This window comes from Chanos chanos, chromosome 11, assembly GCF_902362185.1.
Source record: "Chanos chanos chromosome 11, fChaCha1.1, whole genome shotgun sequence".
Classification (NCBI taxonomy): domain Eukaryota; kingdom Metazoa; phylum Chordata; class Actinopteri; order Gonorynchiformes; family Chanidae; genus Chanos; species Chanos chanos.
In genome coordinates, this window is record NC_044505.1 from 17,950,461 (window position 1) to 17,969,351 (window position 18,891).

The 18,891-nt window shown below is 40.5% G+C and overlaps 2 protein-coding genes across 2 annotated transcripts; both read right to left on the minus strand.

Moving 5' to 3' along the window:
* Positions 1–6,564: 6,564 nt before the first annotated feature.
* LOC115823753 (C-type lectin domain family 4 member F-like) lies at positions 6,565–7,920 on the minus strand. Its single transcript, XM_030787781.1, has 4 exons — positions 7,818–7,920; positions 7,052–7,194; positions 6,834–6,940; positions 6,565–6,718 (listed from the first exon to the last, which is right to left on the minus strand). The coding sequence occupies exons 1-4, from the start codon at positions 7,918–7,920 to the stop codon at positions 6,565–6,567; spliced, it is 507 nt and encodes a 168-aa protein (XP_030643641.1).
* An 835-nt stretch (positions 7,921–8,755) lies between these two features.
* LOC115823754 (low affinity immunoglobulin epsilon Fc receptor-like) lies at positions 8,756–14,290 on the minus strand. The gene is made up of 6 exons (XM_030787783.1): positions 14,098–14,290; positions 13,470–13,979; positions 13,173–13,309; positions 12,966–13,066; positions 12,379–12,482; positions 8,756–8,880 (listed from the first exon to the last, which is right to left on the minus strand). Exons 1-6 carry the CDS (start codon positions 14,288–14,290, stop codon positions 8,756–8,758), a joined length of 1,170 nt encoding a protein of 389 aa, XP_030643643.1.
* Positions 14,291–18,891: the final 4,601 nt, after the last annotated feature.

An 18,891-nucleotide genomic window follows, 5' to 3' on the forward strand; every position in this document is an offset into this window, starting at 1 on the left:
TCGGTTGTAACAATACTGTTTGTGTTTAGGTTATCAGTGTGCTTGCTGAATGTACATACCCTGACGATCGTCAGCATATCTTGTGATCTGCTGTAAATAACCTCACATAGTCAGCGTATCGCCATCTGTGGCTGAGAATTATCAGTTCTTTCTTATTAAACAAAGCATGTCCAGCAAAATGCTATATTTTGCTCTGTTCAAAGAATGATGCATCACTTATTAAATAATTCTAGAATGGTTTTATCCTAGTCTACTGTTTTCAATTAATTATCTACAAATGAAAATGCTACAGTTTGATTTTGCTTAAGCTGTATTATTTTGATTTCTTTTTCAATCAAGACAGCGTGAACTCAACACATATTTGAAAGATATAATTTTTTGACACTTAGGGAATAACAGCTTAACAAGGTAAGTAAACATAAAAATACGTTCTTCCAAACATGAAGTTTTACATCTTTTTGAATCCTGTGTAAGATGTGTCAAGTGCACATCAGTACTTCACAACATCTCTTATTCAAGGCAATATATTACTAAACCCTCACAAAGTGATATTGAGAAAAAAAACATGCCGAGTATGTGTGTCTGTGTGTGTGTGTGTGTGTGTGTGTGTGTGTGTGTGTGTGTGTGTGTGTGTTTGTGTGTTTGTTTACTTGTTGGTTTTGTTGGTTTGTTCGTTGAGACAGAGCAGAAGAGAAACTCTCGTTGCTTTCATCCAGATTAAAAGAAGATCTCTATGGTTCTCCGGGAATGTTTGGTCCTGATTGGCAGGTGCCTGTTATTAGCAATGCGCATTCACATTTGCTTATTTTAAATCATAAGAGGCATTTTGGTAACTTTAATGATATTGTGTCTGCTAACAGATGGATAGGATAACGTAAACACTGGACAGCTTAACAATAGGTTGAATTAGCTGGAACTTACTTTACTGAAATGCCTGGAAGTTGCAAAAAAAAAAATGTTCCAGTGAACATGCCAGCGGTCTGTTACTCAACGTGTAAACCCTTCTGTCAGAAGCAGAAGTCAGCCTGGTGCAGAGTGCCGTCTTCTATCTGTAACAACCACAATCACTTATCAGTCATAAGTGATTGTCACGTATTTCTCAAACACTTCTCCATGGCATCTGAACAATGAAACCACACGTATTACACTAACTCAAACTCAAACGCAAAGACGTCTATACGCACGAATAAGACATAAATAATGTGCTTAGAGAAGCCTCCTGTGTTATGATACATGTCTAGATCCAAACTGAAATTGAGAGTAAATGCTCACGCATTATATTCACGGTGGTTCAGATATCACCAGAATGCGAGGTACAGCCAAGGATTAATTGTTCTTTAAATAATAAATAAATAAATCACATACACAAACACATATATATATATATATATATATATATATATATGTGTGTGTGTGTGTGTGTGTATAATAAGAGAGAGAGAGAGATGCCATGAATGGTAGCAGTAAGACAAAATGAAATTTTCCATTAAATTTTAGAATTTGAGTATGTGCATATGTGTATTAATGTAAATGTAAGTGAGGTGAGGTAGCCTTGTGTGTTACAGAACGCTGTGAAACACCGACCACATTTCACAGAAAAGGGAACTATAAAACAGAGAAGAGAGAGTGTCAGTGGTAAAGGCAGAGAGAAAAAAAAAAATCTTTGTCCTTCTGAGTGTGGCTTCATTCTGGTAAGTTCCAGTTACTCTTTAGTGTCCTAAGAGAAACACGCTCTTCACCATCACAGAAACAATATTTGACAGAGGTCAGTATAGATAGATAGATAGATAGATAGATAGATAGATAGATAGATAGATAGATAGATAGATAGACAGGTACTTTATTCTTCCCCTTGGGAAAATTGAATTGAAGATGTCTGTTACCCATGAGAGAGACATATATGAGAACACTTATGCCAATGAGGATTTTCACCTGACTCAGAGGAAATCCGCATTACAAAAGACTAACCCTGGATCTGAAAGATCAGGTAAGACATTCTGTGCTGTCACATACATACACACACACACACACACACACACACACACACACACACAAACACACACAGAGAATTTATCAGCTGTGAACTTTTCATTCCCCTCCATGTTTATATCTGTAGCGTGAAACCTGGCCATAATCTTAAGACAGAAAAAGAAACATTTAGACGTTTTTTTTTTAAACAGTAATGAGTAATAAGATTATTATTTTTATTCGTACAAAATGTTTATTAATATGAAAGCAGCACACTGGTAATAATGGTGTCATGGAAAAGAACTTGGCCTTGAAATCGGAGGAGGCTTGCAAGCTCATAGCCAATGTAGCTCTGAGCGAAGCGCTTGACCCTGAGGCAGCTCTGGAGGTGCGTGACCTGTCAGGCAAAATGTGATAGTTATAAGTTGTTCTGTGTAAGAAGGTCATCTGAGCGAATGAAATGGCATTTGAACAAAATGTCTTCATGCGCTATCTTACCTTTCTTTCCGCGCATCCATTTTTATAGATTAATTTGAATGAGACATTATGTTTGACCAGCCTTACGTGTGATAACATTGTACACATGAATATAAATACATGTAGGAAGAACTCATTCAAAGCCAAGAGGAGGCGCCCTTAACGGCTGCTCTGAAACTGTTGGCATAAGATGGTCCCTTCATGTTTATCAGACGGTCTGAAACTGAGGGCAAAGTGTAATGCGCATATATTTGATCTCCAGGCTGAGAAACATTTTAAACACATATGACTTGTGAGAACAGATCACATATTTTTTGACCACAGAGATAAATGTGAACGGACGCTGATGAGGAAATTCACTCGACTCAGACATAAGGATATTTCATCATCAGCAGAGACTCAAAGCTCAGACATGTATACACACACACACACACACACACACACACAAACCCAGAAGTGCAAATATAAACCCAATCCAGAATAATTAATAAAATGGTGTTTTTAATCATTTTTATTCACTCTTAAGGGTTGAAGTGCTACAGATTGACTGCAGTGTGTCTGGGGCTGCTCTGTTTTCTCCTCCTGGCTGTCACTACAGTGCAGTGCATCTGGTGCATCAAACTGGTCAAAGAAAGAGACCAGTTAATGATCACTACAAAGAACTTAACCAGCGAGATGGACGACCTACAAAGCACTTACCACAACCTAACCGAGCAGCTGTCTGAATGCGGCAAGTAAAACTGAAGTGACATCTTAATGGTTCATGTAAAAGCTCACTGTTACTGCCAATGCAACTACATTTGGAAATAATATGAAATAATCCAATTTAAATGATTTTGTCTTCGCGTAGGAAAACCCTGTGAAAATGGATGGAGGAACTTCATGTGTCACTGTTACTACATTTCGACCGAGAAAAAGAACTGGAATGAGAGCAGAGAGGCGTGTAAGGAGAAGGGGGCAGATCTGGTGATTATAAAGGGCGTAGAAGAACAGGTGAGTGGATCCAAAGCGTTAAGCATTAATGTTAAGTCAGTGTCCCACCACACAGCTCAATGTCAGCATTGCCCTCAACATGTTTTCTCACTACCACTGCAGAGATTTCTCGCAAGTCTGAAAACCAGGGTCTGGATTGGTCTGACTGACAGAGACACAGAGGGGGCGTGGAAATGGTTGGATGGAACAGCACTGAACACTGGGTAAGACTGGCTGATGTTAATTTTGTTATCCATCAGCTGTTTCAGTCTAATCTAATGTTTAATACATGGACAAGGAGGATTTTTCATGAAGATTTCCCCTAAAGATGTTGTGCCATGTGAAAACTGTGTGTACAGTTTCATGAACGCGACATTCATATTAGATTTCTGTGGGAAATGTGAGGCTGTACAAAGAATTCATGAAGTCGGTCGTGTACTTGGATTTATCTTTTAAATATCGATTAATTTTATTCAGTTTGAATGTGTGAACAAGTGTTCGCTGGTGCAGTGCGTGACGGTGGTTGAAGCACTGCTGTGAACCAATCAGAATCGCAGAATCCATTGTATGAAACTTAATTGAATATGCTATTGATTTTAGTTTGTGTGTGTGTGTGCGTGTGTTGCAGTTGATTAGCCTTCCTAATTTATCACTTTAAAAAAGTGAAACACAGGTAGTACAACAGTCAGTAAATCTGTGTTGTCATAGAGACTGGAAGTCCAATGAGCCTAATGAATATGGAGAAGGAGAAGGAGAAGAGGAAATGATACCATCTCTGTTCTTGTCATAGTTACTGGATGCCAGAAGAGCCTAATAATGACGGAGGAGAAGAGTGTGTGGAAATGATAGCAATAGTATCAGACCCTCTAAAAAACTGGAATGATTTGCCATGTCACTCAACTCAACAGTATGTTTGTAAAACTTGATAAAAACTTAAAACTCAGACACAATGCATTGGATCCTATTGATCCAAAGCTCGCATGCAATGCTGATGCATCAAAACAACACAAAACAAAACAACACAACAAAACAACAATAAAACAAAACATGTTGTTGTCCATGAGATGTTATAGTTCTTATGGTTTACTGTCTTAGACATTCATGCTTTGTATTACCTTGTTTTACCTCTGGAAAGCGTTGCTCCCCTGTCAGCCTAGTTAGCTTTGGTACTCTGCTCTTTCTGTTAAACCTTCCAGTGTTTCGATCTTAACTTGGCCTTGTCTTCGATCCTGCCCAGCCCCCTAGTTGCCAGTGTATTGAGCACCAGACCCTGCCTGATTATTGACCGCGCATCTCGTGGCTAAAAATGATTTGCCCGTACTTGTATCCAATCTCCTCTCAGTTTGTGACAGGACACAACAAATCTAATACCTCCGCTCCACCTTTTCACGTGCCAAGATGTGTTGATTTTATTTGCTATGCTCTTTAGAGGCTACTTTGGACAAAGGAATCAGTAAATGTAAACGTGTGTGCGCGTGTGTGTGCGCATGTGTAATTGTAAGTACTTAAGTAAAACCTGTCACTAACTATATTTTCCTTACATAGAAAAAATACAGTAGTGCTACACCTACTGTCTTCGTTGCATTGTATAGATCATAAAATTGCTTATACGTTTTATTTTTGTAATTCCCCATTTTAAAGTGGTATTACTTATTGAGGTAAATCTCTGGAAGAGTATGTATCTCTGAATGTGTTTAAGCTTTGTGCCAGCCTTTCGCTCATTAAGAATAAATCTGGTGTCTTGAGCATGTCAAACATTGTTCGTGTGATTGAATTTGATTTTCTCCAATGTGGAGATACCACAAAGGACTTTCCTTTCAATTTCTTTTTTCTCACCATGCAAATACAATGAAGAGAAAAAAAAAATGCAGCCCTACTTAAAATCCTGGACAAGAACATTCCTCTTGCACTAGATGTAAAAAGCGCAAAGTCACCCACGACCTCAGTGTAAGTACTTTGTATATATACAAAACCACCCACCACTCACACTCCCCAAAAAAGGGAATAGATCCAGTTTTTTTTTTTTTTATTAGAAATATTGTATTGTAGAGCATTAGAACTGTTAAGTTAGCTATAGAATCAAATCCAAGCTGCAACTAACATAAACAAGTAGAGCAAGTTTAAGGTGTATGAAAGGTAATTTCATTCATTCATTTTCTAAGCCGCTTACCCTAATCAGGGTCGCAGGGGCCGCTAGAGCCTTTCCTAGCATTCATTGGGCGAAAGGTGGGAAAACACCCTGAACAGGGGCCTGTGCTACAAAGCAGGATTTGTGGGTTAGCGAGGTAACTTCAGGTTTAACCCTGGGTTTTCAGTGTCACGAAGGTGGTTCACTTTTTACCAGGGTACATGGTAACTTACGCTGCACACCTAACCTGCTCCGGACCAGGTTACGTTTGAGATAAGAGATCAAAATGCATAGAAGCACTGCCTACTGACCAATCAGTTCTCTTCTAAAAGGGCGTCACTATTCCTGGAAGGTCCCATGGACCACGATTAATCTTATCATTACAATGGCCAAATTTCATATCCATTAACGTAAATTGACATGCAAGAAACCACAATTTACTGCATTTAACAGAGTTCAAATAATACACTTATTCAATTCAACACTCTCCAAAACCATAAGCAATTAAAACAGTAACAGCTTGTGCTACATTAAAATTTTTTATACAGATCCTTATTCCCTCCTAGCATTAAACCATATAAAAAAATCCATACATCTAATACACAATGAATAAAAATCGTTTAATAATGTAGGCCCTATGACGTGAACTGTTGTATCTTGAGTGAAATACATGGCTCTAGATCTCTCCATGTTTGCAATTGGTTTGATTTTGCTTAAGCACCACCCGTTTTGTGTGAACGCGCTCGAAGCTAGACTGAGAAAACTTGGGTTGACTAAACGACTTAATAACCTCCGTCTTGACATCTCTTATCCGAAACTGAGGTTATTAGGGTTTGGGAAGCTAGCAAACGAAAACATACCCTGTGTATGTTGAACTTGCACCTTAGTACAGGCCCCAGGTCACCCGTCCACCGCAGGGAAGACACACATACACACACACACTCATATCTAGGAGGAATTTAGTATCTCCAGTTTGCCCGAGTGACAGGTCTTAAGATATTGTTATCAGTAACATAATATCAGTGGAAAGCTCTCTTCTCACAGATCCAGGAGAATCTAGAGGAACATGATATATCATTCCAGCTTCTCAGACTCTGATATGTGTGGCCACTAATAACGCAGTCCTCATTTCCATAGTAACCACCATCATTGGGCTGTCCTCCGTACCAGTACCTGAAATAACACAGGGAATCAGTCTGTTTAATGTATTTCTCATACTGAACAATAGACTGAGGGTTAAGAGTCAATAACTGTCTCATGACCAGACTTAAATTCAGTGATCTCTTACCCAGTGCTCAGTGCTGTACCATCCACCCATTTCCACACCCCCTCTGTGTCTCTGTCAGTCAGACCAATCCAAACAGTCAAACGGTTTTTAAGTTTAACTGCAAGCTCCTGATTCAATGAAAGTTAGGACAGAATTATTCTCGGTGCTGAACTGACTGATTGACAATACTAGATATTTACTGTTGAAAAATTGTTCTGAATCCACCCCATTCTTTTCACCTGTTCCTCTTCACTGTTTATGATGACCAGGTCTGCTCCTCTCTTTATACAGTCCTGTCTGCTCTCACTCCAGCTCCTCTTTTCAGTAGAAAGGTAATACAGACTGGAACTGAAGTAAAACCACCCCTGCTGTGCATACATATCTGTTTTTACAAACAGGAGGAAAGAAAAAAAAAGATATTGTAACCTGTATTTACTGAAACACATTCACACATTACACACACGAGTATTTGAAAATTACAAATAACAAAGAACAAATAGCATTAACTGTAACTAAGATGAAAAGTTTTAAAAATTTGACTCACCCAAAATAGAAAATCTAGTCTGACATTCCTCTTTCTCCCGCTGTATTTGGTATCTTTCCGTAGCCATTTTGTGATAGCTGGTGTTTAACTGACTACTGAGATTTAACAGGTTGCTGTTAGTCATTGATAACTTCTGGTTTTCTACAGCCCCGTTTTTGTAACTCATCTGTAATTGCTTTTGCTCCATTTTCAAATTGCTATGACAGATTTGTAACTGGTTTCTCTCTGCATTATTCCAGACACACAGCACTATGATGACAGCCAGCAGGAGAACACACAGCAGCCCCAGACACACTGCAGTCAGTCTGTAGCATCTGTCACTTCCTGAAGACGTGAAAAGGTACAGAGACACTTTATCAATGAGTAATTCTATAGCTTGTGCATTTCCAGATTCATACCATTTTCAAAATCTGAATGAACAACAACAAAAAACAAGACAATACTATAATACTTGGCCATACCTTTGCACTGAGCTGCTGGGTTTCTCTTAGCGGAGGCATCGTCCGTCTCTGTGCTGGGATCGGGGACTATTGCAGCATCTGCACTCTCATAAATATCCACCATCATCTCCACTCTCTCTCTTCTGTCCACTTCACTGGTGTCATTGCTGTTTAGATTATTATTAAAATACACAGATGTCTCCATGGTCAGACACACACTGTTAGACTGAGTAAGTGTTTGTTTGTTTGTTTCAGTTGTTTGCCCATGTGCTGAGTTTTTTCCACTGTGTCACCACTTGTGAGACAACGAGCTCGTACCCACTGGTGGACAGGATGTTGTCACCACAGTGAGTTCTTGACAAACGTCTACTCTGTGAGTGTGGGTGAAATGTCCATTTTTTTTTTACACTGAAGGTCTCTTTAACTCTTTAATCACTGGTGCTTTAGTTAAGATTTTGTTCATGTCAGGGTTCAAGTAACAGGGTTTTGTGATAACGTTCAATACAGATGTCTGCCGTTCACAACATCACAACATCAAAACTGTTTTACTTACACTCACCCACGGTGCTTGTGGTTTGACTGTGTGTGTGTGTGTGTGTGTGTGTGTGTGTGGTTCTGAAACTACAGCTTTGTGGCCTTTACCTTCAACTCATATTTTATACTGTATAGACTGTATAACATTGTGTTGTATGAATCTCCATCCACCAGATATGAGAGTGCCAGAATAAACAAAACACAGGCATAAATTATATTCGTGGATGCATGTAATATAATTTATTTAATATTAAACTGCCAGATCTGCTTCAGTGTTGTTTGGTATAGATGATATGAGCGTGTTGATCTGCGATGGATTCATTTTCTATCAAGAAAGAGGTGCTCTAACAGAGAATGACAGTTGTCACTCACAACTGGTTTGTGGTTAGTGTTGTCTATCTTGCCCTGTGAGGGCTTGAGTCGGCCTAAACCATGACAGGAAATGGTACGTCACACCATAGAATAGCACCCATCACCGTGGGAACAAGGGCCTGACCCTGTAGGCCTCTTGCTCCGTTCACCACACGTTTGATCATCTGTGTGTTGAGAACTGAGTGAGAGATGAGTCATATGATCACATGATTTTGTTTTTTCCACTGCCCAGCAGACCTCCCTCCCCCACTCTCTCTCTCTCTCTCTCTCTCTGTCTGTCTCTCTCTCTCTCTCTGCAGTCCTGTCTGGTCTCTCTCTTTCTCTAGTCCTCAGCGGACATGAAACGCAGACTGTGGCTAATGTGTAACTTTGCAGGGGTACGAATATAAACATGAACTCTGTTGGAGGTTCTTTTCTGTTTCGTGGACAACATAGATCTTTCTGTCTCACAATTTTGTGCCAAGACAAGACTGCAGAAGAAGCTGTATGGTGTAGCCTGTCTTTCTGAGGACAACATGTTTACCTTGATTCTGTTCACTTTCTTGTCCAGCTTGCTTACAAAGGCATCCATATGACATCTTACTGTTGCAAAGCGTCCAGAGTTTAATGTCATACCTACCTGGCTTGGTTGGTATACACTGCTTGAATGTCACACACCCACAGTAAGCATGCAACTGCTTGTTGACAGTAATGTCTTGAATGCATCTTACACCATTTATTCTTTCACACTCTTGATTGGGCCAAGTTTATCTCTGATGTCCTTGCCTACAGGCTGAGAACGAGAAATGTGCCTGAACTGATTTTGGGCCATGCTCTCCTGTCAAAGACTGGGCAGCCATCATGCGTTTTCTGAATCTGTCGAATGGGTTCGCTCCTAGATTTTCTTTGTTTTTTTTCCCTCAAAAACATCTCTGTAACTCGTCACCGTAACTCAATCCAAACACTGGTTTTCAGATTTGTGAGAAAATGTTGTTGAAGTAGCAAGAAATGACTAATGATGTATGCTTATATGCTCATTCGCTCCATCTTGTCTTCTTCTATGTCTCCCTGTCTCACCTGTTCCTCTCTTCACTCTTTATGATGACCAGGTCTGCTCCTCTGTGTCTACAGTCCTGTCTGCTCTCACTCCAGCTCTTCTCCTCAGTAGAGATTATGTAACGGTGCAGCTTCTACCCTAAACTTTTTCCATGGTTTAAAACAGCTGTTCTCTGTATTCATAAGTGCAAACCAAAAACAAACATGCACGCCCACTCACACAGAATGGGAGGGAGACAAAGAGAGAGAGAGACAGACAGACAGACACATACAGATATATTTTCAGGTCAAAAGTGAGTAAAATCTAAGATCTTGAAGAAAAAGTTAAAGAGTGACATTAATAAAATATGCCTACTCACCACAGTCAGACAGCTATCACTTTAGGGTGTCTCTCTCTCTCTCTCTCGCATTGCATTGTCTTCATTAGTCTTCAGCTGGTCTCTCTGAAGGACTAAGTTGCCTTTGACTGGTCGTACTCATTCCTCAGGTTACTATTACTGGTCTGACAACACACAAAGTAAAGAAATGGTTAAATAGTCACATACAGGTGTCTTACTATGAAGTTGGATAATTGTTTAACACCAGAAAAACTCTGGACTCTAGAACTCTACTGAACGGATGCAATATCATGCTTCCATGAGAAAGTCCATCATTTGACATTTTGTTGACTGTGGTGGAGAAAGTTCAGGGCAATTGTTAAAAGAAATAAAGAGAGCTCAACCAGAAATGAAATAACCAAATAGTCTTCACTAATTCATATATCACTGAGAAACATCACTGAGTCTGTAGAGCCCAACGAAAGTCTAGTCATTGAAGATTGCTGACATAGGCTTTGTCCAAAATGGCATACTACATACTGCTCGTACACTGATCTTGATGTAAAAGTAGTAAGTAGTATGCAGTACATGAAAAATAAAAATTTTGCAGTACACGACACTTACCCGGATGATGTACTACTCTTGTGCGAAAATTTGCAGTACACACCTGGAGCTCACTTTGTCGGGTACTGCATCCCATGATGCAACGCGGTGATTCCCAGCTGTCAAAAATTTAAAAAAAACAAGGCGGACGGCGATAGAAGCGGCTTCAACATCAACTCCAGCTGCAGTTCCGAATATAAATGGATCAGTTGCATATTTTGGGGTAATAAGTCTTCATACGCTTTCTTATAGGGCTACGTTTGATAGATATTTATTGCAGTCGTGTGTTATTTGTTTTTAACAGAACAAATAGCCCAACCGCATACGTGTAGTACACTACACGAAAGTTCTCATAATTGCTTACCATACTGTATACTAGCGTGTGGAGTTGAGTGCAGTACACAGTGTATACTGGGCAGTACACTAGTATGCCATTTCAGACACAGCCATGAGCCTACAGCTATTCTTATATACACTGAGTCACATCTCAATTTGGAATTTGTTCTCTCATAGATTATGTATGAAAAAGGTGGAAAAAAGAACAACTTTAAAAGACAGGTAGAAATAGAGGAGATTTATTTTACATCCAGTCTGAAATGTGATTTGCATCTCATCACTTTGAAAGCTGTAACATCTTCAGGGAATTCTCTGAGTGTCCAGCAGAGGGCAGATATTTTACCCAGCAGGTCTCAGTTTTGATTTCTCAACTTTGAGCTGCCTCCATTTACTGCTGGGGTGCAGTTATAAGTGTGCTTGCATATATATATATATATATATATATATATATATATATAAAAAACTTGTTGTGATTTGTGGTACTATCTATCTATTTATCTATCTATCTATCTATCTATCTATCTATCTATCTATCTATCTATCTATATGTGTGTGTGTGTGTGTGTGTGTACAGCACTGGCTGTAATTGCTGCTAAAGGGGGTCACACAAAAGATTGAATGAGATCTTGCTAAAAAATCTCCAGTTTGAGTTTCTTCAGTCGCAAAACAGAGGAACGCACATGGAGAACTTCGTCTTTACAAGAGTGGATTCAGGACACGCTCGGACTGGCAGAAATACATGGGGCAGGACACTTGGAGAGATTTATATTAAGATACAAGGACCAAGAATCAAGGCCTTCAAACAGAGTGAGACAGGCCAGTAGATTACAGGCAATATGATTCAAGGTAACAGAGCTCAATCTTAACTTAACTTGAGCCATTCAAGATAAGACTTTGCTAAATAAAACTGAAAAGACAGGGCTATATATACAAACAGAAACCCAGGCTTGATGAATGGAAAGAAAAGTAGGCTTAATAGTATAGAAACAGGTGCAACTAATGATTGAATTACGAATTAATTGAACCAAAAGAAACTGAACACCGATTAAATAAAGGAGAACAAAACACTGAACGTCCAAAAGGGGGTTGAGAAAGTCCATGACAGCTATATACCTGTCATATCCAAATTAGCCCGACTGTTTATCTACAAAATAACAAAATTAACATTATTTTTGCTCTTTTTGAAACATACGTTAAACATATCAGCATACTCGAAGCTTTCTAAACTGACGCTGATAAAAAAAGTGTGTCTCATTAACGGACAAGAACATATTTTACAGATGTGTTAGGTGTGAGCTTTAGAATCAAGAGGATCAAATGTGTTTTGCCTGAGGTTTTTTTTTTTTACCGATGCATTTTACATATGTATTTTCGTGCTAGATTACATGGCAAATCATTCCAGTTTTTCAAAGGATCTGATAATGATGGTCGAATCTCCGCACAGTCTTCTCCTCCAGAGTCATCGTTTGGTTCTCCAGGTGCCCAGTATCTATGGCAACACAGGGACACTCAATAGTGTGCGTTTTCTGTTTCACTTTTGTAAAAGTAATAAATTAGGCATGTGCACACACACGCAGGCACACACACATGCACACACACACACACACACACATACACATTTCTCTTGCATGTACACTCCCACAATATTCAATATGCAATGAAGTCATGTAAGTGCAGTCGAGGGAATTGAGAAGACTGGATTCATTACTGACCAACTTCCACCTCCACTCACACTTCCAAATTCCAATTTACTCATATTTTTATGTGAATAAAGCGAATAAAATGTATCAGTGTTTCTGAGACAAATTTAAGTACTTTTTTTTATTTTAAAACCGTAACATCAAAACTGTCAACATAATCTCACACTTTGATTGGCCCAACACCACTTTTCCCAGCTAGAATTCCCCCCCCCCCACCCCCCGAATATTAGCGTCACATTCACGGGTTGTGCGTTGTTCCACTGATCTCTTACCCAGTGCTCAGTGCTGTACCGTCCATCCATTGCCACCTCCCCTCTGTGTCTCTGTCAGTCAGACCAATCCAGGCACGGGTTTTCAGACTCGTAACAAATTGCTGTTGGAGTCGAAAGAATTGGTTTTTATGAGGAATGTCTGTTTATACTATATATTCTCAGTCACTTCATCTGATCTTGCTCTCTCTCTTTCTGTCTCACCTGTTCCTCACTGCTGTTTATGATGACCAGGTCTGCTCCTCTGTCTCTACAGTCCTGTCTGCTCTCACTCCAGCTCTTCTCTTCAGTAGAGATGAAGTAACAGTGGCTCCTAAAACTCTTCAACGGTTCAATACACTGTTTTTCTGTACACACACAAATGCACAAATGCACAGGTACACACACACACACAGACACACACACGCACACACAGTGGGGGTCACACACAGAGATGTTGTCAGATGCAAAGGCAATTAAAAAAGGTATGGCTTAAAATGAATAAAAGCTTAGAATATTACTACTCACCGCAATCAGAAAGCTGCCGCTTCAGCTGGTCTCTCTCTTCGACTAACTTGTTGTTACTGGTCTGTAACTGGTCTCTCTCATTTCTTAGGTTGCTATTACTGGTCTTCAGCTGGTCTCTCTCTTTGATTAAGTTGTTCTTACTGGTCTGTAACTGGTCTTTCTCATTTCTTAGATTGCTATTACTGGTCTTCAGCTGGTCTCTCTCTTTGATTAAGTTGTTGTTACTGGTCTGTAACTGGTCTCTCTCATTTTTTAGGTTGCTATTACTGGTCTTCAGCTGGTCTCTTTCTTTAATCAGATCGTTGTAGAGAAATAGTAACTGACTGTTCACACAAGTGAGATTGTTGTAACTGATATTTAAACTGTCTTGCTCTGTAATTAGATGTTGATTTCTGGTCTCTAACTGATCTCTCTCAACTGCATTCTTCACACTCAGTGTTACAGTGACTGTCAGTAAGAGAACACACAGCAGCCCCAGACATAATACAGCCACTCTGTAGATCTTATTTCCTGAGGGGAGAGCATAAGATTTCAGTTCATTAGTTATTTTTATTTAATTGTGTGTGTGTGTGTGTGTGTGTGTATGTGTGTGTGTGTGTGTGTGTGTGTGGTGAGTGCATACACCTACCTTTGATTTGAGACCATTGGATTCTGTCGTTGATTTTACTGCAGCTGTTGCTGGAATCTCTCTGATTCTGAGCCATAACGATATCCTGATTGGCATAAATGTCTTCACATGTCCCTCCTCCGTGGTCTGATGTATTTTCTTTGTTCCCAAAAGCAGCGTATCTATTTGCACTGCTATCCGCAAACATCTCCATTTTGGTCCATTAAGTGTTTCTGCTGCTCCTCTCTGCTCTGTTTTATACTCAAAATTATGTATACTTTTTTGACCCCATCTGTTCACTTCCTCCTTTGTAGTTCTTCTTAATTTTGCATGCCATCAGCATGTTTGATGCCGTGGGAATGTGATTTGTACATGCCAGGGTCAATCCGTGTATATTTTCACCAATGCAATTTTTATGATACTCTGGTGGCCTTTACTGGACGTGTTGATCTGGCATGCATGTCCTGATTTTGCTGAGTGTGACCTGTTCAAAAATGTACTTAAATAAAACTCGTTCAACCATTCTCAAACTTGATGATATGGCATAATGACATTCATCTTTGTTGTTGTTCTTGTTCTTGTTACTGTTGCCCAAATGGGTAAACAGTTAATTAAATTCGCATTTAACAGTTTCTGTAATTATTAGATTTGGAGTATGATGATCAAATTTTTTTGTCGGGCCTAAAGTGGCATCCTACTTGACTAAATTTCAGTGTCTTGTTAGCCCCCTACTCAAGAGCTGGTGATTCTACGTAAAGCTTGGTCTCGAAGAGAACTCGTTTTTTTTTCTGTCTTGAACTTGTCTAGGTCTCAAACTCATTTGTACATCAGTGTCAGGACATGCAATCCCTGTCGAGCCATAGGCCAAAGTCCCTCAAACAGATTACTAAACCAACCACTGTTATCACGTATCACAGTTGTAAGCTGTGAGATTTCACCCATGATTTTTGATAGATTCTTAGTGGGGTTGGCTACGTCAGTTTTGATAGATTTTTGATAGATTCTTGGTGGGTTTGACTACGTCAGTACGACACTCTGGGCCTACGACTGAGCACGTACCGCCTTGGGCAGAGAGTCGATAGTCCAGAGCCATACGATTTTGCAATATCATCATACGATGAGATTGCAGTGCTACAGAGACATTACCTAGAGCAGCAACAGTGTTATCCTCAAGCCTCTGTACTTCATGTGACAGAGCTCGAATGTGATCTAAAGATTGCATAACACCGTAACTAGGAATTAATGCTCCTAATACTCTAGCCCACCACACTTGTTCACTGGTAAAATGTTCTACACACCCCATTGAATCCTTTGTGTCACTGCGATTTTTAGTTTTGGCTAGCATTACCTGTATCATAACTAGTTTGTTTAAGTCAGGATCAGTATCACGTCGCCAACTGATATTACCCTGTAATCATGATGTAAAAATCAGAGTAATACCATAAACACCATCTGTTAGAGGGTCACTGGCCCATGCACCATGGTGAGATTCGTGATGAATGCCATGAGTGTGTGCCATTAGGGAACAAACACTGAGGTAAACCAATGTATACCTACCACTAAAACAAGCCGGTAATTCATTTTATGTTATGTGTTCACTGAGCCACTGAGTACCAACAGACGCTCCTAACTGACAGAAATGATTGATGGATAGCAGCTTAAACCATGATAAGAGACTAGTTACACAACTTGTGACTTATAACTGTGAACTTGAGCGCTAGCATGAGTGAGTGAAGTACTATTTGCTTCATAAACGTATTGTGGCAAACAGAAGGTAATTCAGGCAGGTGAGACTGTTCCACATTGCTTGATGATCAAACTTTATTGAGAAGAAGCAGAAGCAGGGATATAAGTATGCCTGCTTCATCCATGCTGACAAGTACGATGACGGTACACAAATCGTTACGCAAACTAAACACTACGGCGAAAAGGCAACATGACAAACAATACATACACGCTGTAACAAGGGTAAGCATAAACTAGCAATAGCAAACTCGGCTAATTTTACAATTAGACGCCCCAGAGCATGCTGGGACACTCTGCTCCTCTAGCCCCAACACGCTACAATATGAACATGATAGATGTCACCCAGAAAAGGTGATTCTCCATATTGCTCAATACAAAAAGAGAAGGTTAAAGGTGTTAGGATGTCAGACATACTAGTTGATGGATTGTAAGTGGTGGTACACAGTTTTACACCTGGATCACAGCATTTGCCTAATCCTAGATCAGTCATGTTGTGACAAGACGAGATTTTTGGAGTGCTATGGTTAGTGTGTAAGAGGGAACGAGTACCACATTTGGATATCTGATAGGCGACCCATGGAATTCCTGCCCCAACACTCTGAACATGTGGTATACAAACACTACAATTACCATATGGCATGTGACGTGTTTTACTCAGTAAATGACAACACCAAAGACCAACAAACCAAAAACATTACAGTGTGCTTCATGATGAATGATTATAAGAAAGGTCTTCTTATCTTCTTTTCCTCTGGCTGGTATGACCCTTTGTGAGCCCTAGACCAGCAGCGTAGGCTTGCCAGTGAGAGGATTCTAGCACTTTACCTGGTAGCGATGAGTCTCGTCTCGCCTAGTTAACAGGATATGGAGAAGAAGTGTGTGTGAAGAACGCCATTACATGTCTAGCTCCTGGGCGAGTTTCAGTCTACTGACTATGTGGTTTACAATATAGATGATCCATGTTTAAATCTACTCTTAACCAGCATGCATACTGAATGAAAAAAGTGAGCCCTATCAGCAACTAGATCTGTTAAGGGCTCAGGGTTATGTTCGCGTTGCTCGCGACAAGATGAAGTGAACCCTACTGCAATAACACAGGGTCTACAAACAATTGTGTGATGGCTCGCCCTCTGGGAGGAGACCGGAGAGCCTGCTGACTAATGTGATTCCCTGTTAAGCTCAAACCTCTTGGTTCATTAGAACGCTGGTCTCCCAATAGCCAGTCACTCTATGTTATTAGAAGAAGTCGATGAATCTCAGACCTGGAAAACACAGGGGCACAGACAAACATATTGAGAGCAACAACATATATTACATGACATGTTATAACATAGATTGTAGAGATTAAGATAAAGCCTCAAAGGTGGGTGCTAATCAGAGTGCAGGTGGAAGCTAGAATGGTATTGACGACTATCTTCACCGTGGGGTGGCCCCTGAGCTTCTAAACAACTCAGTTCTTCCCACTGGCTCCTACACTCTGACCACCTTTAATTGGTCTACAATGTAAGGCATAAATCCAACATTTCTTGCCTTGATTTCTTCTAACTGCTGATGGTGAAATTAGCAGCATTGCTTCCCATCTTAGGCCTAGACCTGAAAACGAAAATGTCTTAATCATAACACACTGTCCTGGAATTAAAAAGTGTCTCCCCCTCTGGTGGCTCTCCCCAAGCGTCCTTAAATTGGGTTCTGCGGCTGAAACAGCTTTGGTGAGATCGCAACAGTACTGAAGCAGGGAGTCAGAGAGAATGTGAACATCGGTTCCACGCAAGTCTGGCGTACCAGGCAGCTTCAGTGGTCGCCCTGTGATGATCTCATAGGGGCTGAGTTCTGTGATACGATTGGCTGTCATGTTTGCATTAAATCCAATTGGAATGACAATAGGGCAAAGTCTGTCTTACTGAAAGTTTGAACATTACTTCAACTTCACCATCCAAAATTTATATTTTGACAGAGGGGTAATGTGTCTAGATGGTTATAAAGACAATCACAATCAGCAGTCCATGATCCAACAATGACTTCCACATAAAGGCCGTCTGTCCGCTGTTGGACAGCTGCGGACAAAGGTCGGAGGGAGGGTCGATTTAAAGGTTTTCCTGGGGTTTAACCTCAACACTTCCCAGGAGCCTGTTCTGAATTTCCGGAGGCAGCTGTGTAAACCGAGCAAGGGGGCTCAAGGGCTGGTTGCCTGATCCCCCATTAGGAGTCTGAGGGCCTCCAGTGAGAGGTTGATGGTTATGCGTCAAGAGATGCTTGGATGCGTCCTTCAACCTCTTCCGGCATTCTTTAGCCCAGTGGCCCTTTTTCCCGCAGTAGTGGCAGTCTCCGGCCTTCTTTGCCGACCTCCTTGACTTATTCGATCCAGTTTGTCCATCTGTTCCCCACGCTTGTCCCAACGCTTGTAGTCCGAGCTTCTCTGCTGCTATACTTTCTGCCAAGCAGGCAAGCGTTACCAGTTCGTCAAATGTTATGGGACAAGATTGTGCATTTACTATAGCCGGATGGATGGCTAACAGCTGAGATTTGATGTCTGGTCGGAGTCCATTAACTGCTGTGAAAATTAGTGATGGATCGCTGGAGTTATTGAGGTCATCAACAGTGTCACGGCATCCAGAATAGGTAACCCAGGTGTTCTTCATACGATCTATATAGTCCTCCACTAACTCGTCTGATTTCTGAACACACAACATAACCCTCTTCCAGTCCACAGTTGGTTGTGCATTATCCATACACCAATCCTGAATTCTGCTCCATGCACCAGTTTGGTCATCTCTGTCCAGTTTTGTCTTCACCACACTTTTCAGCTGTTTGGCCTGCAGCTCGCTTTGGTGTACAGCTAAAATCTTACAGGCGTCAAAAGGATGTAGGTTGTAAATCTTTTTTATTCTCAGAAGCTCGTGCCATGTCTTTGTTCTTCCCTTTCTGGGATGTGGCACTCTTGATGAAAACTCTAACACCATGTCTGGTGTTAGAGGGACATGCCTTTGCCTGGCTTTTCTGGCTATCCATCCCTCTTCATCTGAGAGCTCCTCTCCCCTAGGCCTCATAGTCCTATGGGACCTTGTTTCA

Excerpts from the sequence above, each read along its gene's own strand:
- LOC115823754 (XM_030787783.1), bottom strand. The coding sequence starts at position 14,290 with ATGGAGATGTTTGCGGATAGCAGTGCAAATAGATACGCTGCTTTTGGG. Across the intron at positions 13,310-13,469 it reads GCGGCAGCTTTCTGATTGCG|AAAAACAGTGTATTGAACCG; the intron begins GTGAGTAGTAAT and ends GTGTGTGTACAG. Across the intron at positions 8,881-12,378 it reads AAACTGGAATGATTTGCCAT|TTCTCAACACACAGATGATC; the intron begins GTAATCTAGCAC and ends TCTCTCACTCAG.
- LOC115823753 (XM_030787781.1), bottom strand. The coding sequence starts at position 7,920 with ATGGTGGATATTTATGAGAGTGCAGATGCTGCAATAGTCCCCGATCCC. Across the intron at positions 7,195-7,817 it reads CCCAGCAGCTCAGTGCAAAG|ATATGTATGCACAGCAGGGG; the intron begins GTATGGCCAAGT and ends TTGTAAAAACAG. Across the intron at positions 6,941-7,051 it reads TAAACAGTGAAGAGGAACAG|GAGCTTGCAGTTAAACTTAA; the intron begins GTGAAAAGAATG and ends TCATTGAATCAG.